The sequence below is a fragment of the Colletotrichum karsti genome, assembly GCF_011947395.1.
Source record: "Colletotrichum karsti strain CkLH20 chromosome Unknown Scaffold37, whole genome shotgun sequence".
NCBI lineage: Eukaryota > Fungi > Ascomycota > Sordariomycetes > Glomerellales > Glomerellaceae > Colletotrichum > Colletotrichum karsti.
In genome coordinates, this window is record NW_024065937.1 from 937 (window position 1) to 25,513 (window position 24,577).

General features: G+C 53.0%; 8 protein-coding genes across 8 annotated transcripts; 4 read left to right on the forward strand and 4 right to left on the reverse strand.

Moving 5' to 3' along the window:
* Positions 1 to 333: 333 nt before the first annotated feature.
* On the forward strand, positions 334 to 3,715 carry CkaCkLH20_09924 (uncharacterized protein; the record flags this gene model as incomplete). Its single annotated transcript, XM_038892639.1, has 5 exons — positions 334 to 577; positions 636 to 965; positions 1,019 to 1,795; positions 2,765 to 2,847; positions 2,903 to 3,715. The coding sequence occupies 5 exons, from the start codon at positions 334 to 336 to the stop codon at positions 3,713 to 3,715; spliced, it is 2,247 nt and encodes a 748-aa protein (XP_038741888.1).
* An 852-nt stretch (positions 3,716 to 4,567) lies between these two features.
* Positions 4,568 to 6,079, forward strand: CkaCkLH20_09925 (uncharacterized protein; the record flags this gene model as incomplete). Its single annotated transcript, XM_038892640.1, has 1 exon — positions 4,568 to 6,079. The coding sequence occupies one exon, from the start codon at positions 4,568 to 4,570 to the stop codon at positions 6,077 to 6,079; it is 1,512 nt and encodes a 503-aa protein (XP_038741889.1).
* Positions 6,080 to 6,202: 123 nt separating this feature from the next.
* CkaCkLH20_09926 (major facilitator superfamily transporter) lies at positions 6,203 to 8,059 on the reverse strand (the record flags this gene model as incomplete). The annotated part of the gene is made up of 5 exons (XM_038892641.1): positions 6,203 to 6,373; positions 6,443 to 7,234; positions 7,435 to 7,723; positions 7,771 to 7,799; positions 7,853 to 8,059. The coding sequence occupies 5 exons, from the start codon at positions 8,057 to 8,059 to the stop codon at positions 6,203 to 6,205; spliced, it is 1,488 nt and encodes a 495-aa protein (XP_038741890.1).
* Positions 8,060 to 9,091: 1,032 nt separating this feature from the next.
* Positions 9,092 to 10,792, forward strand: CkaCkLH20_09927 (uncharacterized protein; the record flags this gene model as incomplete). The annotated part of the gene is made up of 1 exon (XM_038892642.1): positions 9,092 to 10,792. The coding sequence occupies one exon, from the start codon at positions 9,092 to 9,094 to the stop codon at positions 10,790 to 10,792; it is 1,701 nt and encodes a 566-aa protein (XP_038741891.1).
* A 234-nt stretch (positions 10,793 to 11,026) lies between these two features.
* Positions 11,027 to 12,733, reverse strand: CkaCkLH20_09928 (uncharacterized protein; the record flags this gene model as incomplete). The annotated part of the gene is made up of 1 exon (XM_038892643.1): positions 11,027 to 12,733. One exon carries the CDS (start codon positions 12,731 to 12,733, stop codon positions 11,027 to 11,029), a length of 1,707 nt encoding a protein of 568 aa, XP_038741892.1.
* Positions 12,734 to 14,675: 1,942 nt separating this feature from the next.
* On the reverse strand, positions 14,676 to 16,357 carry CkaCkLH20_09929 (aminopeptidase y; the record flags this gene model as incomplete). The annotated part of the gene is made up of 3 exons (XM_038892644.1): positions 14,676 to 14,801; positions 14,862 to 16,003; positions 16,057 to 16,357. 3 exons carry the CDS (start codon positions 16,355 to 16,357, stop codon positions 14,676 to 14,678), a joined length of 1,569 nt encoding a protein of 522 aa, XP_038741893.1.
* A 984-nt stretch (positions 16,358 to 17,341) lies between these two features.
* Positions 17,342 to 18,938, forward strand: CkaCkLH20_09930 (ZIP Zinc transporter; the record flags this gene model as incomplete). The annotated part of the gene is made up of 3 exons (XM_038892645.1): positions 17,342 to 17,378; positions 17,478 to 17,675; positions 17,782 to 18,938. The coding sequence occupies 3 exons, from the start codon at positions 17,342 to 17,344 to the stop codon at positions 18,936 to 18,938; spliced, it is 1,392 nt and encodes a 463-aa protein (XP_038741894.1).
* A 2,570-nt stretch (positions 18,939 to 21,508) lies between these two features.
* On the reverse strand, positions 21,509 to 23,656 carry CkaCkLH20_09931 (uncharacterized protein; the record flags this gene model as incomplete). Its single annotated transcript, XM_038892646.1, has 3 exons — positions 21,509 to 22,352; positions 22,409 to 23,188; positions 23,265 to 23,656. 3 exons carry the CDS (start codon positions 23,654 to 23,656, stop codon positions 21,509 to 21,511), a joined length of 2,016 nt encoding a protein of 671 aa, XP_038741895.1.
* Positions 23,657 to 24,577: the final 921 nt, after the last annotated feature.

Below are 24,577 nucleotides of genomic sequence, written 5' to 3' on the forward strand. Positions count from 1 at the left end.
TGTAATATGCGATAACAAGCCTTTTCGTCATCCTCAACCCCTGCAGACAGGGGTCAAACGGAGTTCTGAGGCATGTGAGATTTTACGACATCTCCCACCCGGCTGATGTGAGGCAGTGCTATTGCTGGATTGCATGGCTGGACTTACTGTGGGACTAGGTTCGGCATTGAATCTCGACGAATGAAGAGGTCTAGTCCAAACTTGCTATGAAGTGAAGACGACTCAGTCTATAGCAACCAAAACTTGCAGCATGTCGCCGTGACCACACACCTGTTCCACTGCGCTCTCAGCTACCCTTCGTTCCTTCTCAACACCAGCGAATATTGGGCGAAGATGTCGATATTCGTCGTTCCCGTCGAGACTACCAAGCCATTAGTGGCGCTGGCGGCGTTGTCTCTCGTCATATTCCCTATCGTCTACTTTCTCTATCTCACGGTCTATCGTCTTTTTCTCAGTCCAATTTCGCGTTTTCCAGGTCCAAAGCTGGCAGCATGGACATACTGGTATGAATTCTGGTACGATGTTGTTGCCGAGCCTGAATACACTTTCAAGATTGGCAGATTACACAAGCAATATGGTCAGTTTACCTCCCTGCGAACATGAAAACATGGAAAGCTGAACTGACAATCTGCTAGGGCCTATAATTCGCATCAATCCGGACGAAATCCACATCGCAGACCCGGACTTCTACGACACGATCTACGCTGGCAGCGGACGCAAGCGTGATAAGTGGGACTGGATCACTCGGTCTTTTGGTGTCGACGAGAGCTTGATTGGCACCCTTGGACATGACGAGCACCGCACGCGTAGAGCGGCGCTTTCGCCGTACTTCTCCAAGCAGAGCGTTCGTGCTCTGCAACCGCTGGTGGACCGAAACATGGGAATCCTTCTCGGACGCTTCCGCGAGTTTGCGCAGTCCGGAGCCCCTCTCAAGCTGGATGATGCCTATGCCGCACTCACCAACGGTAAGAACTCACTCAGTTGGTGGTATTCCTAGTTTACTAAGAACGAATTACAGATATCGTCGAGGACTACGCCTTCGGAAAGAGCGAGAACCGACTCCAGGCCCCTGACTTTGATCCATCCTTTAGAGATGCGATGCTTCAAGGTGGCAAAGCCGGCCACGTACTGAAGCACTTCCCCTCACTTATGGACATGCTGCGCAAGCTGCCCGACTCCCTTCTCCTCAAGCTGAGCCCAGCCATGGGTGCCTACTCTCAGCTCCAGACCAGCGTCAAGCGCCAGGTGGCCGACATCCAACACGCACACCAGACGCACGCGTATGACAAGACACGCCGCACCATCTTTCATGAGATTCTGAACAGCAAGCTGTCTGACTATGACAAGTCCACGGACCGGCTTTGGCAGGAGGGCGAAGTCGTTGTTGCCGCAGGAACCATCACGACGGCCTGGGCGCTCGGCGTGTCGACTTACTTCGTCCTCGATACGCCTGAGATCCTCTCCAAACTCAAAGCCGAGCTCGAGGCCGCAATCCCCGATCCGTCTCAGCCGCTCAGCTTGCTTGTACTCGAGCGTCTTCCCTTTCTGACAGGTGTAGTACAGGAAGGCGTCCGTCTCAGCCATGCCATTTCGCATCGGCTGCACCGCATCTGTCCGGACGAGACGCTCGTATACCGGGCTGGCGACAAAGAGTGGCGCATTCCTCCCGGCACTCCTCTCAGTATGACCAGCAACCTGGTGCATCACGACGAGCGAGTTTTCCCCGACTCTCACGCCTTCAAGCCTGAACGCTGGGTCAATGACCCCCGGCTGGATCGCTACTTGGTGTCTTTCGGTAAGGGCGGTCGGGCTTGCCTTGGTATCAACTTGGCATACGCAGAGCTCTATCTCACGCTAGCGGCACTTTTCAGAGTTTATGGGACAGAGGCAATCCAAGGGAAAGACGATGTTGGCACGTTGGAGCTATTTGAGACGACAGCTTCGGACCTAGTCATCACTAGCGATACCGTGGTTCCTGTGATGCCGGAGGATTCTAAGGGGTTGCGGGTGAAGGTACATCAACGGACTGAGTAGATAGTAGTCGCATGGTATCGTTACAGAACACTGTATCAAGAGCAATCATACCGACCTCATCTATAACTCTGGACGTAATACAAATAGGTCTGATTGAAGTCTTGTAGGCGTGAAATAGAAATCTTCACTGCCAACATGAACACCGTTGTAGATTCGTCACTTAAGGAAACCTATCAGCCACACAAAGACATGATGCAACTTTTCTATCGTACTATCCCGACAATTCCCTGTATGTCAATGCTTATAAATGGTCAAAGGGTCGATGCAGACAAGCGCCAGCATGAGCTGTATGTTGGTGCTGGATCTGACGTTGGGCTGGACTATCGATACTCAAGTTTTCTGACTTGACAAGATCGATCAGCGCACTTCAGGCTCATGTGACCATGTGAGCGTTGATCTCATAGATCTACCTGAAATTGTTGATGGCTCATCTGAGAGCCAAAGTCTCGGTTCATCTCGCTGCGGACACGCCCTCTACGAGACATCGGACTTGAGCGGGGTAGAGGCTTCAGGGAAGCATGCTGACAGTACGCCTTAAAAAGGATGTTCCCTCGAAACAGAGACTAGTTTATAAGCTGCCGAGTTAGTGACAACCGTGGTCTTTCGATTGTAATTTCCAGTGTGAGTTAGGCCAACCCAGCCTCCGAATCTTGAACGTCACATATTCTAACGCCTTTCAGTGATAACATCCAATCCATAAATGTCATGGACTCGTGTTCTTCTGTTACAGTGGCCTCTGACTATGTGAATGGAACTGAGGACAACCGCGACCCGGCGGTTAGAGGATACTTTGATTACACAAGGCGAAGGGCCGTAAGTCAAGCACGAGATGCAATTTGAGCAGGACTATCAGACTAACTCAATCCAGAGCCCATCACGGGCATACTTGGACACAAGCATTTCTTGGGTTCCGGCTGTGATCACATCATCTATCGCCCACGAAGCGATTACCGGCCTCAACACCAGCAACTGTGATTTTGCGGAGATACAGACCTGCTTCAGCGCTGCAAAGACGACTGGGAGCATACATAACGCAGCAATTCCAGGCTTTGATACAGGCAACGCCTTCAAAGAGGACGTTGGAAGTTTTGCAGGACGGTCTGCTCAGAGTCCGGTAACCGCGAGGGCTCACGAGTACCAGCCCGCTGGTCTCAGCAGCGTGGCTGGAGAGCTCAGCGTATGGCTGAAGCTCATCTGTCACAAATACGCCGGCATTAGCGTACTTGTGCTTCATGGTTCGACAATACGTCAAGACTTCGTTGACCTGCTAACTTGGTTTGCACCCAAGCCTGGCTGCAGAGGTCGTTTCGGAAATTGCTGCGTCCTCAGCGATTCAGAGGACACCATTTTACAACTCAAGTCTAAGCTTTCCAAGACAGACCTTCAGCTTAATTACCAAGTCGCTGATATGTCAAGATTTTCAACCCCGGATCAGGCACGAGAAATGGGAACTTACGACATCATTCTGGCACCAGTCGGAATCCATCTTGGCCTGAGCCAGTTATACATTTTCAGGCAACTACTGGCCCCGAAGGGCCATCTTGCTCTCGTCAGCTACTGCTCTGACCTGTACCAGCACATCGACTGGAAAAGCTTCGTCAGCGCCGCCGGTTTCTACCACATAGTTGCCTCGGTCGACAAGCCTGGGTCACAACTCATCATCAGCGCTGTTCCTACTTAGCCTGGGCTCGAAGAGCAATTGAAGCATTTTATTTCAGCGCTAGGAAGAAGGTTGCCTGCTGTCAAGAAGGAAGTGAAGAGAGGAAGCAGTGACATGGATTCTATCGCATCCTGTGAGCTAATGCTTTTCGCATGCGCGCATTTAGACCGGCGAGCTTGCGTATAAGATAACTATCAGACGATCAATATAAAGCAATCCCAGTTGAACGCCTTGATCAAAGATTGTTTTGCTGCCGCATTGGGTGCTATGTTCATGATTCAGGCAAAGAAACCTTCTGTCATCACTTCATCGCGTGACATCACTTTGCTATCAACGAAGCAACTTGCCATGCGGGTTTGTAACTATCTAGAGTTGTTAGCCGGCAGAGGATACAAATAACCCTTGCACTAGCAAAACTAATTGGGAAGGTGAAGTAGACCGTGTTGGCCTCAGGACCTAATTTGTTGCTGTTGGTTGCTTGAGAAGTGGGTTCCGAAGCGTTCTTTTCCAAGCTGGAATTCTGAATCTGTGGCAACTTCAAGACAGCTTGCAACTACCTCTGGACCAACGAGCTTGTTTCTTCTGTTTCTTTCTTCCAACCATCCATCTTTTTGGAAATGCTCTTGATAGAAGACTTCAATCATGAGACCACTGCCGCGAATACCATCTTTGCCTTGCCGCCTTCCCCGAAGATTTCCCCATTCTACGACGACTGCTTCAACACATCGGCCACGGTTGTCCCAGGCACGAGGTGCCAACTCTCGCCGAATATCTTCCTCAAGTCCGAGACCACTTCGTCTGGAGCGCGTGGACTCATTCGTCCCAGAATCACTCACAGACCCCTTCGCAAAGGAAAACGAACTCATCGCCGCCATGCAAGGAAAACGTCTACCCCAAGGCGTACACGGCGGTCTCGGACCGAAAGCCGATAAAGCCCGCTGCACCGTCAAAGGCATACGGCACCACGAGTCCTTCGCCAGGTCCCCTGAGGTATCCCGTCTCGCATCCCAGCGGAACGGTGAGATCTTCGCCAGAGCGCGCAACGCACGCCTCATCATGAGCAACACCGTCCCGGACATGCCAGTCACGAACACCAGGCCGTATTGTATCTGGTACCCTGACCTCGCGAGTGAGGATACATACCGCGAACTCGCGCGGCGGTACCCGGAAATGGGATACCACGTCGGGCGCGCGTGTGCTGTTGCAGGGTATACCGAGTTATACCACAAACTCGGGCTTTTGCCCGACGTGTCTATTGCAGAAGAGGCTAGAGATAATAACAGCTCCGACATATTCGAGTTCATCATGGGCCATGATATCAAGTACGCGGTGATGGACGACTACACACGAACAGTAAACCTCAAGACCCCAAAGCCCGGAGCCATCCTCAACTGCGACACAGCAGTACATTCCTCCCTCGCCTTCCACCGCACCCTCGGAGACGACACGACGGATGAGGACTACATCCACTACTTCGACATCCAAGAAGACGGACACATCAGCACCTTGCGATCCCCTCAACTCGGCTCTAGCCGGATCGCCGACGACTTCGCCAGTCTTCTCTACACCCCGCTCCCTCGAGACCTCCCTAACATAAACAAGGACATACTCATCCTCGCAGCAGCCTGGGACGGGAACATCGACCGCTACGCGCGGCTACGACGGCCGAAATACGTCCCGGGCGAAATCTCAGCCGTCATGCGCGGCGCCCTGCATCACACCGCCTTCGCGAGGTGGCTCGATACGTGCGTGGACGATTCATTCGACGAGGATGGTGTCGAGATGTTCAGACAGGCTATCAACGCCCGCTTCATCATGAACAATGACCTATCGCGTATCACGTCTGATACGGACGGGAGAATACTGCCCGAGATATTCTGGTGGCCGCAGTGGCCGCACGAGGATACCCTCCGAGAGCTCGCGAGGCGACGGCCTGATATGGGTCATCAATGTGCGATCGCGTGTATCGTCGCCAACTATCGCGGGTTATTCGACGAGCTTCGGGTCTCGCCGTCTCGTTCGCAGTGGGAGGCGGCGTGCCAGAGTCCGAGCCCGTACTACAGAAAGGACATCGAACAGCGGGCAACAGCGGCCGGTATTGACATCGGAATACGACATGCAGTCTTTGTAGAAGGCGTGCCGGATAGTGGGTGGAACAAGGGATTCCTCCGACGCGATAAGGAGCCATCTGGGAATGCTGAGATGCCCAGGGGGCTTGGGTTGCACGCGGCAAGAAAGCCCGACACCTTGCACGGATTTCTAGAGGAGGTTGAGGTTGGTGGATTCTTTGACGAACACATGCAGAAGCAGATGGCAGCGTGGGCCACATACTTGAGCGCCACGGATGAGGCAAGGAAGAGCTCGTCTGTCGGCCCTGATAATTAAGCCGTGAAACAGCATAAGAGGAAGAACGGACAATGGTGTGAGAGAGAAATAATGACGCGAATCGCACGCTTTGGCATTGGTCTTAACAACACATCTTCCGAAAGGCCTAGTACTCAACCGACTCTAGTACGCATAAAACAACGTCGCTTCCTGGTCACTGGCCCGAATCCTTCTGTTTTCCTTGACTAGCATCCACTTCATAAGCCACGCCCCAGCAGCACACGCGACGCAAAACGCCGCACTGCTGGCCATCGGGATGACATATCTCGGGGCATCGGACGTGGGCCAAAGGTACTGGTATTCCAATGTCAGCAAATCTGAATCACCATTGTCGACGTCTCTCCCGGAGCAAAGTGAGCTTACCGGTGTCCAAATGAAGCTGATGCTGGCGCTGGTGTTCACAATAGCCAGCGCCGAAGCCTTCTTCTCCTTGGTCTGGCCACAGGTGCTGCCGACCCAGCCGAGCAAAATGCTGTTCACGCCGTAGGTGCCGACAGTGAAGACCACCATGGCGAAGTACCGCGCGCCGGTGTTCATCGTGGCACAGGCCAGCACGAACCCGAAGAGCGCGACGGCCTTGGAAATTGTAATGTGCCACGTCCGCTCGTTATACTTGCCGGAACTCCAAGCCCACACGATGGACAGCGCGCCGGCAATGAGGTAGGGCGGGCACGTCAGGACGAGGGTGACAGTCGTGTTGAAGTTGAGTGTCTCGACGATCGTCGGGAAGAAATTCTTGAAACCGTTGGTCGCGAGGTGCATGTGTTGCATGTAGATAAAGACCCAGACCTTGGGATCCGTGAAGGCCTCCTTGAGGCCGCCCCAGGTGCTGCTCTGCATGCGGCTACCCACGGTATCGCGTGCGATTCTGTCGTGTGCGAGTTGCCTCTGCTCGGGGGAGAGCCAACGAGTCGTGAGGGGCTCGTCGGGAAGCGTGAAGCAGGCTATCATCGCGATCACAAAGGTGACGGCGCCTTGGAGGATGAAGAGCCAGCGCCAGGCCGCGAGTCCACGCGTGCCGTCCATCCCGTTGAACACACCAGCGGCAATCAAGCCAGCAAAGGCAGTAGCCAGGATGTTTCCGGAATACAGTACGCTAATTCTCGTTGCAAGCTCCTTCCTCGTGTAGAAGATTGACAAGATATAGAGCGCGCCCTACTTCTCATTAGTAATTGTCGGTGTTAAAGAGACGAGAAGGATCGAGTGGGCTGGCCGAAGAGTTGATACATCGGAGGTCGGCGTCACTCGGCGCCGGCCCTGTCGGATCATGCCCGGCGCGCACACAGAGTGGCGAGCGGACCGACAGTAATCGCTTCATCTCAATATTGACAATAAGAATGCTATGTGGCTCTCACAGGATAATACGGAGCTTCGACGACTCCCAAAAAGAACCGCGTGAGGATGAGACCTTTGTAGTCGTGAACGATAGCCGTAAGCGCACTGACGATGGCCCAAGCCATCATGAAGGCGCCCATGTACAAGGACGGTCGTACGCGAGTGAGGATCATGTTGCTGGGGATTTGGCCGAGGATGTAGCCGACGAAGAGGATGGAGACGCAGGTCGAGTACTGGACGCTGGAGAGGCCGAGTTGCTTCTCAAGGCCATTCAGCCGGGCGAGGGCGATGGCGTTGCGGTCGAGGTAGCTAGGCCGTCAGTCGATATGGTTGATATCGCGGAGAAGTTGACTTACTTGAGCCAGTACATCAACCAGAGAGTCGGCTGCGGACAAGTCAGATACTGTTCATAAGCCGGTGGTGTGTCCTGCGACTGACCATGATCCAGAGATCCAACTTCCGCACAAGCTTGATCTCTTCCGGGTCTGTCTTGGCCGCGGCGCCTGAGTAGTCGACGGCCGGAGCAACTGTCTTGTCATCATCCGCGATGTGAGAGTGTTCCTGGTGCAGGACCTGTTGCTTTTCGATGTCGGCTGCCGACTGAGTTGTCTGGCCTTCTGGCCTCGGCTCTGAGGAGATTGCCATCCTAAGAGTCGATGATCTCAGCCCAAAATTTCAACCTTATGGAACAGATTCAAGAGATTGAAGGCGGATGACAGGATGGAGTCGCATCGAGCCTCCGACGAAGGGGAGAGCTTGTATTTGTTTCCAAGGCTCCGGTAGGCTCTTCCCCGCAAACAACCCCGGATTCAACATGCTTGGCTTGCGATATCTGTGGAGAGGACCACAACCCGCATACACCACTCCTGGCACTCCACGGTTATTACTCCTGGTCGAGTACTTCAGGGAAAACACCGGATACCAAGGGCAATACTAGAGCTAACAGCAGCAAGGATAGGCATAGAGGTAGCGAGGAGTAGTTGCAAGGGAAATAACCGTGGAGGACGTTGAAAGCGGCAGTGAGAACCGCACTTCGGTCTGCGGCGCCGAATGCCGAAAAGGAGATTATCAATGAGCGGTCACCCAGAGGGAGCTCCCCCAGGCTTGTCCCCTCATCCCCCGCAGTTCCAGTGGATCGGGACACTGGAGGTGGACCAGACTTGCATCTTCTTATCCATTTCCGTGGCTAGTCCAATCATGTTCGAAATAGATGGCAAACTTGATGCCCTTGTAACATTAGTTTTGCCTGGTTGCTGGATGGCAGATTGCTGAGAGGCCTGGAGAAGTTGTGCGGAGTAGTTTTCGGTCTCGGGCCCGCGCCCGTCTGTCTCGGCCTCTGACGCCGCTTGATTTTGGGCTTTGCGCTTCCGCATTCCGCTTCAGGGTGGAGGGAGCCGCGAATGCTTTCTGCGAGCTCTGTGTTACCGGAACCTGTCCGATGTGAATCATATCTCCTGCCATAGTCACAAGTCCGCGATCGGCGGCTTGTGCTGCGAGTTGAGTCGGTTCCTTGACGTGTCTCTGCCCTTGCAGGAAGGTCCGAAGGTATCCGCAATCTCATGCAGGGCGAGGCGGTCCTGGAGGCAGATATCAAAGCGTCGCATACCGCATTTGAACCTGTTCCCCGTTCACAACCGTGATGCACTTCGTTTCGTTTACACCCTCTCAACGTTCACCATGATCGAGAAGCCTCCCATCCGGATCGGAAATGTCTCCGGCGCAACAGGAGACCACCCGCACGCCATGGCGCGCATGGTGCGCTCCGGCAACGTCCAGATCATCACCGGTGACTGGCTCTCGGAGATGAACATCGCCTGGAACGCAATCACCAAGCGCGACGTCGACCCAAACCTCGGATACGAGAACGGCTTCTACGAGCAGCTTGAAGACTGCATCGATGATATAATGGCCAAGGATATCAGGGTAGTGACCAACGCTGGCGCCCTCAACACCACTGCCCTTTTCGATAAGATCAAGGCGTTGTGCAGACGGAAAGGATACCCAGAGAGCGTCGTCGCGGCGGTTTTGGGCGATGATGTGTCGGGTCTGCTCGAGGATACGACGAGAAGCAAGGACTTGACCTTCCCGCACCTCGATCATCCCGAAGTTACCCTGAACGACTGGGGCTTCAAACCGTGCTGCGGGAATGCGTACATCGGCTGCTGGGGCATCGTCGAGGCTTTGAGAGCTGGCGCCCGCATCGTAGTCGCTGGAAGGTGTACGGATGCTTCGCCAGTCATGGGCGCCGCCGCGTGGTACTATGGATGGCAGAAAGACCAATACCAGGAACTTGCCGGGGCGTTGTTAGCGGCGCATCTCATTGAGTGCGGGCCGTACGTTGTCGGAGCAAACTTCTCCGGGTTCAAGGAGTTTCTTCCCGAATTGGTTGACCTCGCGTTTCCAATTGCCGAAATCAGTCGCGATGGCGAGTGCGTTATCAGCAAGACGGCAGAAGGAGGCGGCCATGTCACTCAACACACAGTGACGGCACAGCTCCTCTATGAGCTGCAAGGCCACCTCTATCTGAACCCAGATGTCGTGGGAGACTTGTCCAATGTCCAGGTCGAACAACAGACTGGTTTTGGCGAAGATCGTGTGCGAGTCTGGGGCGTAAGGGGCCTGCCTCCCCCGCCAACGACCAAGGTCATGTTTGCTGCAGAAGGTGGTTACCAAGCCGAAGCCACGTTCTACATCAACGGACTAGATGTCAACGAGAAGGTATCCATGATGAAGAACCAATTGACTTACATGTTCAGAGACAGCAACTTCAGCCGACTCAGCATGGAGCAATATGGCACCCAAGTATCAAACCCGAGCTCCCAGCAAGCAGGAACCGTACAGCTGCGAGTCTTTGCGCAGGCGCGGAGGAAAGAAGACATAGCGGCGATGAAGTTCAAGATCCCGATATATGCCGTGCGAATGCAGAGTTATCCGGGCTATCATATGTCCCTCGACTTTCGCACCATGGATCCGAAGCCTTTCATGGAGATGTTCCCAGCGTTGATACCACAATCAGTCATCGACCATCGCGTCTTGCTGGGCACTGGCAAGCTGATATCGGTTGATGCACCTCAAAACACTTCCGAGTACAAGGTTCTTCGGCCGTCTTCCGAAACTGCGAACCCAATAGACCTCGTGTCTTTGGGACCAACCGAGTTCGCACCTCTGGGCAGCGTCGTCCATGCTCGTTCCGGTGACAAAGCCGATAACTCGAATGTTGGCTTCTTTGTGCGGAACAACGATGAGTATCCGTGGCTGCGGACCTTGTTGACAGTCTCAAAGCTGAAGCAGCTGCTGGGTGATGACTGGCATAAGAACAATCCCAACAGGCGAGTGGAACGAGTTGAGTTCCCCGGCATCAACGCCGTTCACTTGTGAGTACTCTTCGTGTCCTCGGTGCGCAGGGATTAATATTTTCTAGCCGTATTCTCGATAATCTGAACGGTGGTATTGCTTCTTCGGATAGAATCGACGGTTTGGGCAAGGGGATTGCAGAGTATCTGCGAAGTAGACATGTCGAGGTGCCGCGAGCTTTTCTTCAAAGGGGTCGGATATGATTGGGATCGTATCATAAATTGTATTATTCTGTAAATCAGTTGGTGGATATGTTGCTCAGAAATACCGGCTGGGATTATCTCCCAAACCAAAGAGCCATTCCTGTGAAAGCTGGGCAATCGCATCGCTATGGTACTGATCGTAGTATATGTTCTGTAGATCTCCGAAGCAATCTCGAAGCGTCTCGTCCACCGTCATGTTTACAAAGTTCTGATTCGTGCTGTGTTCGTACAGAGCGCCCGTGAGACTGATATCAACCTGCTGTGTCATATGAGGAGTCTGCTGAGATGGGAATGGTGCGGCTGCGGAAGCCTGGGGTTGTCCGCTCTGAGCCTCGACCACATCTGCGACTACAGCGTCACTGAGGCGGTCAAAGACTTCGGAGCAATTCCGTGCCATGGCCCATCTCTCAGACAGAGCTACCAGGACTTTGGAGCAGGCTCGCGTGTCATTGACCACTTGACTGATAGTTGGAGTTGATCGCAACGTTGCGTTGGCCGCATTGCCGTTCGGAAGCGGCCGGTTCTGGATATGCTGAAGGTGGTTGCGCAGTGCATAGATGTAGGATAAGCCAGCAATAAAGATGGAATGCAGCGTGACCCATGAGTAGTTGATCTTTCGCGAGCGGTGCAGGTTGGCGTAGAGCTTGATTGCCTCCTGCGACGAGTCGAACATGTGTTGCAGGACGTTGCTATTCTGCGAAGCGTCGCAGATTGATGGTGACGGTCGAAAAAGCATCAATATGCCGTTGTGGTACAGGAGGGTGTACCATTCTTCGGAGCGAAAGCTTGACCTGCTGGCTGGAGAGGCCAGCGGTGCATCCGCCGGTATGAGCGGGAGGTTGGTCGTCCCTGCATGCCACTCTTTGAGCTCCTGTGCCAAAGCTTCCCGCGTGACCTCATAACTGGCATTGCTTTCTCTGTTGATGGTGCTGCGATGGAGCGAGTTGAGTATCTTGCCGCAGATCAGACGATACCGCACAATGTGCACGAATATCGTGGTAGCCATCTGCCATTCGGGCGTGCCAAGAGGTGCAGTCGACAAAGATTGATGGATGGGAACCTCGACTGCGACCGTTTCGATCTGAGGAAGCTCCGTGTCAATATCGTCCAGCTGGATAGCCAGCGGCCGGCCGAGAATGAGACTAGCAATGCGATCCATGGATACGGCACTCCAGAAACACCTTCGCTTGATCTCCAGATCTTCGGCCCTCGCATCGCGGTCAACATCGTCGCCGTCCTGAGAATGAGGCAAAGCGTTAGTCGAAGACTTGTGCAATCCAAGCTCGAAACATGTCCGTGCTGCTACTCCGATGAGATGCCAGACATTGGTGCTCGTATCGTGTGATGTTGTTCCCATTCTGTATTGGCAGATAAGAAGAAGGCCCTGAAGAGCGGTGATCCCTCCACGTCCTAGAACGTCACCAAGACGCGTCATGGCGCGGTTGTAGTGAACTTCGGCATCCCAAATCCCATTCCAATTGAGCTTGTACACTTGAGCCGTTCCTATCGCTAGCGTCATGTCAATGAGAAAACCATCCGCTGGGTCGATGGCGTCGGGGCTGCCCGCCTCATACACAGCATCCAGTGCCCTGTCCAGGGCTTTTGGTGACAAGAACGGGTAGCAGAGGCGGTCGTGATTGCAATACGCGTCGAGAATTTCTGTCGCCATGCCCCTCGGGGGCAGGCTAGACGCTGTGTTGATTGACAGGCTGCCCGTTGGATCTGTCCTGGCTGAAGCGACGCGTGACGACTGACCGACCATATGACTGGCAGAGGCGATCGGTTGGTTATTGGGCTGGAGTAAGTTGGCGAGGAATAATCCGCTGGTCGAGCCGACAAAGTCTCTTCCTCCGCCAGCGCTGAGAGAGAGATGAATGACCTGGCTGGCAACCTCGTTGCTCCCTGTAGGTGCTCGATGCTCGTCCGTGTGCAGACCGAGGCTTGAGGAAGTGGCTGGCGTAGCAAGCCTCTCCCCGGTGCTTGCTCGTTCCTGACGTTGTCGTTGCTGGGCTTCAGCCAGTTTCCCCGAAAGATCGCTGTTTTCCGCTTGTAGGTCTCGCAATCTTTGCTCAAGTCTTTCAACGTCCTGGCGACGGAGCTCGATCTGATGCTCTCTTGCTGCGTAGGTGCATTGCACGTTGATCCTGGCGCATGGCGCGCAGGAGGGCCGCGTCCGGTCGCATCGGACCTTTCGGCGGTGACAGCGCTGGCACGCGCCAGTCCGGCTTGCCGAGCCGGACGGCATGGATAGGCCTCAGCCTGATGGCAAAATCAGGACTCGAGAGTGGCTCTTTGGACTGTTGATGGCAAGGAGCTGATCATCCTGGCAGTGGGTTGAATGTTGCTGGGGGGAAATTATTTCCGAGAAGTTGGAAAGTCCGGGGTAATTACAGAGTAATTTAGCGGGGAAGGCATAAATGCAATACGCCGCGCAATATAATATAGCTACCCTTATAATCTAGCTATTAATATTATCTTACTATACCTAATAAGTATATATTTAATATTTAATATTCTAAAAGAATATAACTCTATTCTAATAAGCTTCTTAATATACTTAGTAGCGCTTATAAATAGCTTTACTCTTAAGGTTAAAGGGGGTAAAACCTTAATAAGAGATATTAATCTATAAGAGACTATTCCTTCTACTATTAAGATTATATTATAAACTTTATCTTTTTATTTATTTATTTAAAATATTATTCTATATCTCTTATCTTATATTAGCCCCTATTATTACTATCTTTAGTATAATCTTAAGCTTTAACCCTTTTTAGTCCCTTAATACCTTTAAGAATAATATCCCCTTCTACTTAAACTATATTAATAATATTCTTTTTATATATTATATTAATAAGAATATTATAATAGATATTATCTTTTTAAAGGAATAAATAATTTAGTAATACTATATAGGTTATATAATATTATAGTAATATTTAAACTTATTTATAGCTTAAATAGTAGCTAAGATAGAGTATAAGCTATTATTAATTTTTAGCGTATTATAATATAGTAAGCTATATAATAATATAGGGCTTAGCCTACTTAATATCTTAATAATAGTAGGATAGTATATAGAGGTGCTAATTAGGATCTAGACGTATTAGATATAAGGTTAGTAGTTTCTATAGATATATTAGGTATAATTAGGCTTAAATCAATCCTTATTATTAAATAATAGCGCTAATATAGGAAAGGTAACATATAAGGCGGGGAAGGCACGGTGGGTCATCAGTGCCAACGGCCACCCGCTTTCGGACCCAGCCGTCGGTCTCGATATTGTCGATGAGGCACCATCGCCCCCCGCGAGATGACTTTTGACGTGAATGAGAAGGTTGGCATCAGCGTGTCGGATATGGAGCATTTCATATCCCAGCTCCAGCCGTACGGCTCCGCCGTTGAGGACATCCTTCTGGGACATGTCGCAGTAAAGCAGGAACAATCATCACAATGCTACATGGCCAACACCAAGCTCAAAAATGATTGATCGTTGATGATCACGGGTTGGGGCGTGTTTGAAATAATGCAAATTACTCTCCGTGTCTATGCGCTACCGTGTATCCCAGTCATTCTCTCTCCCCAGATGCAATGTTACACCGCTGTGACATCAAACGAAATAGCCATGCTTCAACGCTCCATAGGACCGAGCCCCTAGTACTGTACAGCGTGTTGTGGCGAGTGCCTTTCAACGAGTATGACGTTTAAATGAAGAGCTTGCTGCCATGGTACTTGGTCTCCTTAGCGTAGGTGGAGGCCGCCGCAGCATCGACGCGCTCAGGGAAGCCCTTGAACGAGACTGCGTACTTGGCGACGGAATGGGCGACCAGCTAGGAGGACAACATTAGTATCGGTGTTGGTGACTTTTAAGGGTATGTAATCGTGCTTACCTTGGCGTTGAGCTCCCAAGCAGTCAGGTTGACGTTGCCGACATCGTCGCACAATTGGTGGTAGCAGGGGTCGTACCAGTCACCAGCCTTTCCGCCAAACAGCTTAGCCTCCTCCTTGGTCTTGATGCCCTCAGCTCCGGTGGCAATACCTCCACCCGGGATGCCGTTTCTGATGAACGCGTCATAGTCGCTGCGGCCATCAAAGGGGATGAACGTGTAAGCAAGGTCGTGGGCCTTGTACCAGTCAACGTACAGGTCGCGAAGCTCCTCGGAACCGGTAGGGTTGACGGCGTTGGTGGCGTTGTAGACCTGGTAGGCGTAGTTGGGGCTGCCGAGCATGTCGTAGTCCATGAAGAGACGGATCTTTTGGTTCTCCTCGGGGGACAGGACGGAGACGTAGTAGTCAGAGCCCAGCAGGCCCTCCTCCTCGGCCGCCCACCAAGCAAAGCGAACGCAGTTGTTGACGCTGAACTTGGTCAGCTGCGTGGCGATCTCAAGCAGAGTCAGACTGCCAGAGCCGTCGTCGTTGATACCAGGGCCCTCGGCGACGCTGTCGCTGTGGCCACCAAGCATGACGCAGTTGTCGGGGTCGCCCTCGGTGGTCTGAGCGAGGATGTTGGTCGTCTGAATGGTGTTCACGACGGCGTCGATGTACGCAATACCATCGACCTTCTTACCCTTGCGGAGCTTGTCGAGGACGGGCTGGGCGTCGTCGAGGCCCAGGCCGAAGGTTGCGACGTGGTTGGGGGAAGGCGTGCCAAGAGTGCCGTGAACGGTCTCGCTCTCGTAGTTGTAGACAATGGCCGCAACAGCGCCAGCCTTGCCGGCGTTCTCGCTCTTGGTGCCGAAGGGGCAGGTACCACGGAGGATGAAGGCGATGTTGCCGTCGACCTCGGCAGGGTAGTCGGAAACATCGCAGCCCTCGTTCTTGACGAGAACGAGGTCGCCATGAACGGGCTCCTTGTTCTTGGTAGGCGGCGTCAAGGACATGGGCGAGGCAGACTTGGGCACCTCGTCGCCAATGACGAGACGCGACTCGAATACATTGCCAGAGACGGCGGGGAAGGTCTGGTTCCAGACCTTGTAGTAGTCGCCCAGCTTGGCGAGATTGAAGTAGATGTACTCCAGAGTTCCAAGGTGACCTGTAGGACGGTGAGCGTGTGCAAAGTTGAAGGGCCTGCAGGTATAAACAAACCATCGCTACCAATGACGCGCGTAGGGTGGTTGTACTCCTCCTCTCCCAACTTGGCAATCTCGTACAACTCCTTCGCGCGAGCAAGCAGATTGTCGGCGCTGATTGTGTCCTGCAGAGCCTCTGTTTCTACCAAGGGCTTCTTGGATGAATAGGTCGAGGGGGATGTCGAGAGAGGCGCCTCGTCGGCAATCAGCGGCGTTTGAGGTGCGAGTACCTGCTGCTCTCCAGCCTGCATATGCAGGGCGGCAGTTCCAACAAACAAGGCCGAGTAGGCCAATCTATAGCACCAGAGAGTCGCCATTGTGTCGGTGGCAGCTCACAGACAAAACCTTGAGGTATTCAGGTAGGATGATGATGAGATGAAGTTGGAAGCTGTGACAGTTGGATGTGTCACAGACGGCGAGGTCAAAGGTCACACGGCCGAGCGCTGTTGCGATAGACGACCGATATCGCGAATCAGGCATCTTATCGGTTAGTCATCCAACCGAGGCAGTCTGTTACAGCTCTTATCTTATCGCAGCTCCCAGCTCGGAAGCTTATGTAAGATTTCAGCAGATAAGACACCCAGCTTGAGGTGTGAGCTGATTAAGCTCGGCAAGCCCCCGGATGGTCCCTCGCCTCGCTGGGCAAACACAGTCATCCACGGTTATTGTTTCCTTGACCTCGCTACCTCTGTGATTGCCCTTGTCGTCAGTAGCTCTAGCATTGCCCTTGCTGCTGGTAGCTCTAGTGTCCTATTTATTGTCCATCGTCGTTGTTACTACCATTCGACTACGAATAACCGTGGTATAGGTAGTCCATGTACGTTACGTACCAGGTGCATTACTAGCGCGAAAAAGGCAGATTGCAGCTGTCAAGGGCCGCCAAGAGCCACCACCGGCACCCGATCTTCATCTGCTGAGGCGGCCCCCCGAGACTCCGTCACCCTTGTTTTCGACTGTTTCCAGGGGCCAAGCCCCCGGGATGCGCATGTTTTCATAGGGGGGAATCAGGACGTGGTGGATCGCTTCAGCTGCAGGGCGTTCATGTTCATCATTGAGGACCTGCTGGCCCTTCCCCTCGGGTTCCGTGTCCTCCTGAACAAATCGCTGCACGGCAAACTTGGGACGAAGACGAGGCACGATCCGTCTCTCGTCCGTCCGTCTGTCCAGTTTCTCTTTTATTTTTGTTTGTACGGATTACATTACCTTAATTCTGCCGATTCCCACTTCTTACCGTCTGCATCCCCGTCGTGCAGAGTTAGCCATGATATTGAGCTGGACCTCAACAACGACGACCGTCCAGAATGGGTGATACAGGAGCTACCGGAGCTTGGGCGAGAGGTAAGTCGTCGTCGTCTCGTCTTCCACATGTCAAACTCGACCTGCTCCGGGACACCCGTTCTTGTGCTGACTTTGCTTTTTTTTCTTTCTGATTCGCAGACGCCGCCTCGTGGGCCTCGATCCCGACCGAATTGCTGCTCGCCGAGCTTTCGAAACGACATGGCCATGCGACGAGCAACGCCGAGGTTGCCGGAGCCGGCGCGACGAAGCCGCAATGCGGTTCCTCCAGGAAGGAATCCTACGATACGGCCTTGCACATTGGTGCGCTGATACTGATTCTCGCATTGAGCACAATATGTGAGTGGTTTTGCCTCTGGATCTTGGGAACATGACGGAATGCTTCATCTTGGCCCTCAAGGTCGTTTTGCTGGATACGGACAGGATGCTAACTTGCATGCTACAGCTTGCGGTATCCCGCTTCTGCCCCGACGAGCCTCGAAAGGCCGATCCCAGAGCAGGATCATCTTCTACTGCCAACACTTTGGCACCGGCGTCCTTCTCGCAACATCCTTCGTCCACCTTCTTCCGACAGCCTTTACCTCTCTTACCGATCCATGTCTCCCCTCAGTCTTCAATAAGGGCTATCCGCAAACGGCTGGCCTGATTGCCATGATAGCAGCTCTATCCGTCGTCGGCCTCGAACAATACCTGGCCACCCGAGGAGCCGGTCATTCCCACTCCCATTCCCACGAGTACGAATACTGGGACGAGGAGGATAACGAGGGCGCTTCGGGCGGAGGCAGGCAGGGAGTAAGCAGTCTATCCACGCGCAGAGTCGGCGCCCACCGACCATCCGACATCAACCTCGACAACATGGACTCCACTCAGGGGCTGATGGCCGGCGCATCGCCTCTCCCGAGCTCTACACCGACGAACGCGAAGTCAAATACCCGGCTTGCGAACGGCCGCGACAGCTTCGACGACGATGCATCCGATATGGATCTCAACATAGACGAGCTAGATCCCGCGACTGCCGAGACACCAATCCACCGAAGCTCGGCAGACGGCCGCCCGAAGATCACGGTAACACCCGGTGCGGCTGCACCGCAGGTTGTCACGGAGGAGGAGCAGAGCCGGCTGCTCCGCCAATGTCTCCTACTAGAAGGCGGCATCCTCTTCCACAGCGTCTTCATCGGCATGGCCATCTCAGTAGCCACAGGCCCGACCTTCATCGTCTTCCTCATCGCCATCAGCTTCCACCAGACCTTCGAAGGCCTCGCGCTCGGCAGCCGCATCGCGGCCATCCAGCTGCCCCGATCATCAATGCGACCCTGGCTCATGGTCCTCGCCTTCGGAGGCACGACGCCGCTCGGACAGCTCATCGGTTTGATTGTCCATAACCTGTACGATCCGATGAGCCAGACCGGATTGCTGATGGTCGGTTTCATGAATGCCATCTCGGCCGGTTTGCTCCTGTTTGCGGGGCTGGTGCAGCTCTTGGCGGAGGACTTCCTTTCGGAAAAGAGTTACACGATACTTCAAGGGAGGAAACGGCTCAATGCCTACCTGGCCGTCATTGGCGGTGCTTCGCTGATGGCCATTGTGGGCGCGTTCGCATAATCGTCCCACTTGGCTTAGAGCGAGAGAGAAGTAGACTTTATGGTTCAATTAAAGCGTTGCCGAATTTGACTCTGAGCTTTGAGTTTGTGATTTATCCTGCCGGATCTTCCCCAGCGTGCTAACTAGATTTCTTTTTGCTCGACTTCTCCCAATATCTCCGATATTAATTCCCCTTGTTAGTGATCAATGGTCGATGTCGCGGAGGAGATAAGCATTGCGACGCTATGTCACGAGTGTGAGCCCAACGCCTGGTGGTGAATATAATCGCCGTGTCTCTATCAGCCTCATTGCTTGTTCACGCCCAGCTACCGGATTACGGCGCGGACCTTCCAGGGGTAGAGGTGCCGAAGACACATGGTGGTCGTCGCGTCAGGGCCTTCTTGCAGTACATACATGCATCGTAACGACGCACTTAAACGCCCTCGTTCGGCTACTCTTCTGCGTCCATCAGTATCCATAACCTATTCCACGAATAAGCCGAAGTCGACAAGATCGCCTTTTTGAAATGTAAGCCACGGATCACCGGAGGCCGGATACGCCATCAGACCAGTGGCACGAAGAAGACTGCAGCCTGAGCGTGAGGCTTGTTCCACCTCTCTCTCTCTCTCACACACACACACACTTACCTACCTAATTAATGCTGATATATCGACAAGCCTGTCACCAATGAAGCGATTAGTTTGCTAATCCCCGATCCCAATTTGAGTTCGTGGTTCCTCGTGCTGAACCTTCCCCCCTCTGCGCACGAGACTTCACCCGGCTCGTGGTGCCAGTTTGTGTTAGCTTTCCTACCCATCTCTCACCAACCCTTTATTTTGACCTCATTCCCATCACAACCGCTCAGTCAGTCGCGGAGATCTCGGTGTGGAGTTCATCCAGAACACGACGCAGAAGCGCTGCTTCTTACCTCCTGCTGAACAGAAAAGCTGCTAAATTCACTAGTGATAAGTTCTCCCCCTCCTTCATTTGGTATCTTAGTATTCTAACGGCACGGTTCACGCGTCCCAGAACCGATATCACTCCGTCGTCCTAAGGCAAACGAGTATAAGGACATAGACTGTCCCTAATGCATCTCTTCTACCCTCACGGTCTCAACCGCGGAACCAGCCCTCGCTACAACGTCGTCCGTTCCACAGTGCATCTTTACTGGGTCGAAGTCTGCAATCATTGCAGCTACCCATCCACCTCCTCGCAGCGACCATCTCCGTCCTTCAACATCCGTATGATATTCCGCGGAATACATCAAGGCTGACAACAAATTTGACCCAGAGGCTCCTCGCCGTTGTTGGATTCATACATTGTCCACCGATCCGTCAATTTCCCTTCTGCAGATGGTCAAGTATTTGTGGTATCTGCGCTGGCGACCACTACCCGGGCGCAGAACTTCGGAACTGCCGTACTGCTGTTTAATATATATCACGAATGCATCGACAAGTCTGTTACAGCCATGGAGGGAATGAGAATGTCAATCACCACCTGCAGCCGCTTTGCAGGGTGAGGTACGCCGTACATTGACACAGGTTAAAAAAGGGACAGACGTCCCTCTTGAGAGAAGAAAGGCCCGGAGGATTGTCAAGATCCATGGGTTCTCTGGGTACGCGCATGAAACTGAATAGCATCGACGAATCTGATGGCCAATTCAGCAAAGGTTCAACGCGGCTCTTGACTGTCTGCGGGCCCGTCAAACATGTCTAACACTCCGATTTTATTCCAAGCCGATACATGATGGACCACACCGGCGACAACCAGAGAGCCGACCCGAAGACCCAACAGGCGGAAAAGCCACATAAAGAGTATCCAAGCTTGTACCAGCCCGGGAAGTGGGATGATGTTCTGGAAGCAGACCTACGTTTGCCCTAGTTCCCGATGTTTGCTGCATTGTTGGCTTCAAGATACCCTCTTATAAATAAAGGTCATGTTGACAGACCACCTACATCAGATCTCTTCAACCTCAAGGCCACGCCCAAGCACATCAGCAGGCTCCGACCAAAAGGCAAAAAGAGAACGCGCAATCGCGGACGGGAATTGAGCCCGACGTGGGGGTCGAACCCACAACCTTGAGATTAAGAGTCTCACGCTCTACCGATTGAGCTAGCCGGGCAGATCTGGTGATCTGCCATTTGTTGTTGAGTGGGCATCTGGTTGAGTCATTTAAGAGGGCTGGCGGCCGTGATGTGAAGAGATTTTTTTTTCGTGCGGGTGGGGCTCCGGGGCCGTGCCCCCGCCCGGCTCGGCGGGTGTCCGGAGCTAAGGGTCTCGGGCCACCCGTCGAGATCCGCTGGTGTATTTCTTCGCGACCTCGATTGCAATCTTCTTGGACACCACTAGCGCGCATCGCATCTGGCAGTGTTCTCGTAGTTGAAGTTCGACCTGGATGCTGCTTTCGTGCTCTCCCGATGATTGGGGCTTGCGCCAGAAGCGGATGTCAAGATCTCGCATATCCTTGCCTTCTATGTTCTGTATCTTTCCCTGGTTATTATACAGATACGACCCGGAGGCTTCAGTCTATACATGTCCATCTTTTAACGATCTTGGCAAAATACTTGGGAGATCCATCAAGATCCCATCTGTCATTGGTAAAACTGACCCTGGACCGGGGCTCTGACAGGCTGGGCTGAAAAGGAACAGTGCCCCATCTCGCGCTCGTCACCCTCCGACTCCAAAACACCCCATCGCAACAACTCTCCCGAAGCGTCTTTCTCGCTCAGGTTCGGGTGACAAGCCGCCGAGATGGCCGCGCTGCAGCTGCCGGCGACAGGTATCCCGCCGAACCTCAGGCGTCGCCCGGCCGACACGAGAAGGAGTCCGAGCATGACAAACCCAACCGCCACGACCAAAGCGACCCCCAACGGCGACCATCCACAGGTCTTCAAAGTCCCTGACGAAAAGTTTATCTCGTACGGTATGGAACCATTGTCATCGATGTTGGTCCACTGGGGGGTCATGGACATGACATTCTCAGGCAGGTACGAAGGATCGTAAATCTCAATGTTGACAAAGAATAAACTTTGCGACACGAGCCAGTGTAGACCTCCGGAGCAAACGAGGAGCGGGATCGAATATCTATATGGAAGGTGGAGAAAGTACGTGTCGCGTTGGGATCCTTGGGGCGCAGACGATACCCTCAGGCCTTTTGCGCCCGTCCGGTCGCCGAACCTATCCCACTCGGTGACGAGAGAAAGATTCGTGTAAAGAGCGTTGTAGGTGAAATAGAAGAGCGAGAATATGACCTGCGGCGTGTTTGCTAGCAGTGTATACGGAATCAGCGATTGCTGATGAGGTGCGACTCCATTGATGTCGAGAACGGTCTTGGTGTTTAGGCCGAGGCCCATAGTAATGACGTTTTTATCGCCGGGGGCCTGGCGTAATCCAAAGATGAGGAGCAGAGTGTAGGTAGTAAGTAAGACGGCAAAGCTGTCAGGCGCTGGTTAGACGTCGGACACGGCACTGAGATGGGGATAGGGACGTACAACAGAATACACGAGATCCACCTCGCAGGTGTACCCGCAGCGAATTTCCTCCTCGACTTGGCATTGAAACGCTGGGGAGACTTGAACCAATTGCAATCGATAAAGTCCTTTTTCGACTTGAGGCACATATTTGTCGTCGACTCATCCGGATGAGCAAGGAACGAAGCCACAGCATCTCCAACGGTCAGGAGGGGCTGGTCGCGAGTGCTTGCAAATGCCACGAACAGCATCAAAATGCCCTTGAACAAGTTGACGGAAATGACGATCCAGCAGAGTGAGGCGCTAAAGAGAATCTTGCAGGACTCCTCCGTCTTCTGGCTGTGGCATTCCTTAACCGCCCGTCCGTACGGGCGCCACTCGTCTGCTTTGATTTTCCGGAGTTGGTCGTCGCAGCTGAAGTCATCAGGGCTAGCTCGGTCGGCATTCTCGCACATCCAAGACGAGGGCTGTATCATTGAAGTATCATAGGCAAAAGTATACAGGTCTGGATACTCTAACCCCACATCCCCTGCTGAAATGAGCAGTAGGTTTGCCCGCGTAGACTGGAACGGAGTTCTGTAGGACGTCAGGCAGTCGGCCACGGTCAGCTTCTCCATCTGACCGCTTCGAAAAGCGTCGTTAAGAGCTTCCCAACGCTGGGCAGCCTCGTCATTGAATCTCGGACTGTCATTGAGGCTTGGAAACATGGCGCTTATGTTTCTTGCTTCTAGAAAGCCTGTGTCTGTGTGGAAAACGAAGTACTCGTTCACTGGAGTTGAGGTGAATATAATGGAATTGTAACTGCAATTTGATCAGTAACCCAAGATATTCGAGGTGATAGGGGATGGTGTTGTACACAAAATGCAACGGGAGCGACGAGACAGCTAAAAGGCCCCAAATGATCTTTCTCTTCCGTGAGATACTCCACAGGTTTCGAATGCTGGGCACGCCGACATCGAGCCAGCGTCGTTTTGCGTGCGCGTCGTCTATCTCGGTTCGCGTTGGTGCCATCAAGCACTGCATGCAGTAGTTGCTGCCGGCAAGAAGAATGGTGCTGAGGGCGTTGATGACGACGTGTATTCCTGTACTCCACCTCTCGGCCGTCGGACAGCTCTGCTCTGCCAGGATTCCCACGCCGTCCGTTATCGTCGTCCGAGATGTTGCCCATAGTACGAACACAAGGTTGATCAGGAAGGTTACGAAGGCTGCAAGAGAGAAGGCGAGCGCGGCTCTCTGCCAGCGAGGCCGAGGCAGTGCGAGTCTGAACATGCTCTTGCGTCAGTAGACGAGCAAGAGGCGAAAATGATTGGAATGAGAGACGAGAATGATTGAAATGAGAGGCGAGAATGATTGGAATGAGAGACGAGAATGATTGAAATGAGAGACGAGAGTAAATGGAACGACAGACAAGAGTGCCGGCAATAAGCGGCAAAAAACGCCTAAAGAAAAGTGAAGAGACGACGGTGCGAGTAGGGGACTTGAGGTCGAAGATGGAAGTGGAATTTATTTACACGAGAATAGACTTCTTCGAGAACCAGCCTAGCCGTTGAGGCCGTTCTTGCTAAGTTGTGGAAGGGACTCCATTCAGCCTCATGAGGCTGGCCTTGCCGTCTCAAATCGCGCCTCTTCTGCTTCTAGCAGGCGCCTCGATCGTTCAGCCAGCCAAAACTAGGCCATTTATGCCTTTGTTTTCACATTCCCCTGGGCTACAGATTGCAGACCACCTCAGCAATGGATCACCGCCAGTGACTTTCCAACCCTCGAGGCTTACGGAGATGGAAATGAAATGCCGCCATAGTTGTGAGGGCTGAATAACGTCCCGGTCAGAAACATCCGGTGGGCGAGGGACGTTGACTAGATAAACGTCCATCCACCCAGGACCGGGACAGGCCCGTTTTGGTTCACGCCAGACACTAGCCACGCAGAAATGCGGTTTGAACTACGATAACGATGCGGCTGGTAGCATTCGTCTGTCAATACGCACGCAGTGAGTTGGATTTCAAGGAGCTTGACTGTTTGGCCAGTGATCGCCCCTGACTAACTCTTGGTTGTCCTAGGTCTAGTGGAAGTGAGATTCAGCCCTCGCTAGTACATTCGATGTGAGACTGTTGCATAGACTCTTGAACTAAAGAGATAAGGTTATTTCACGAGCTATGGAAACGTAAAAAGTCACGATGTGAGACTTCTTAT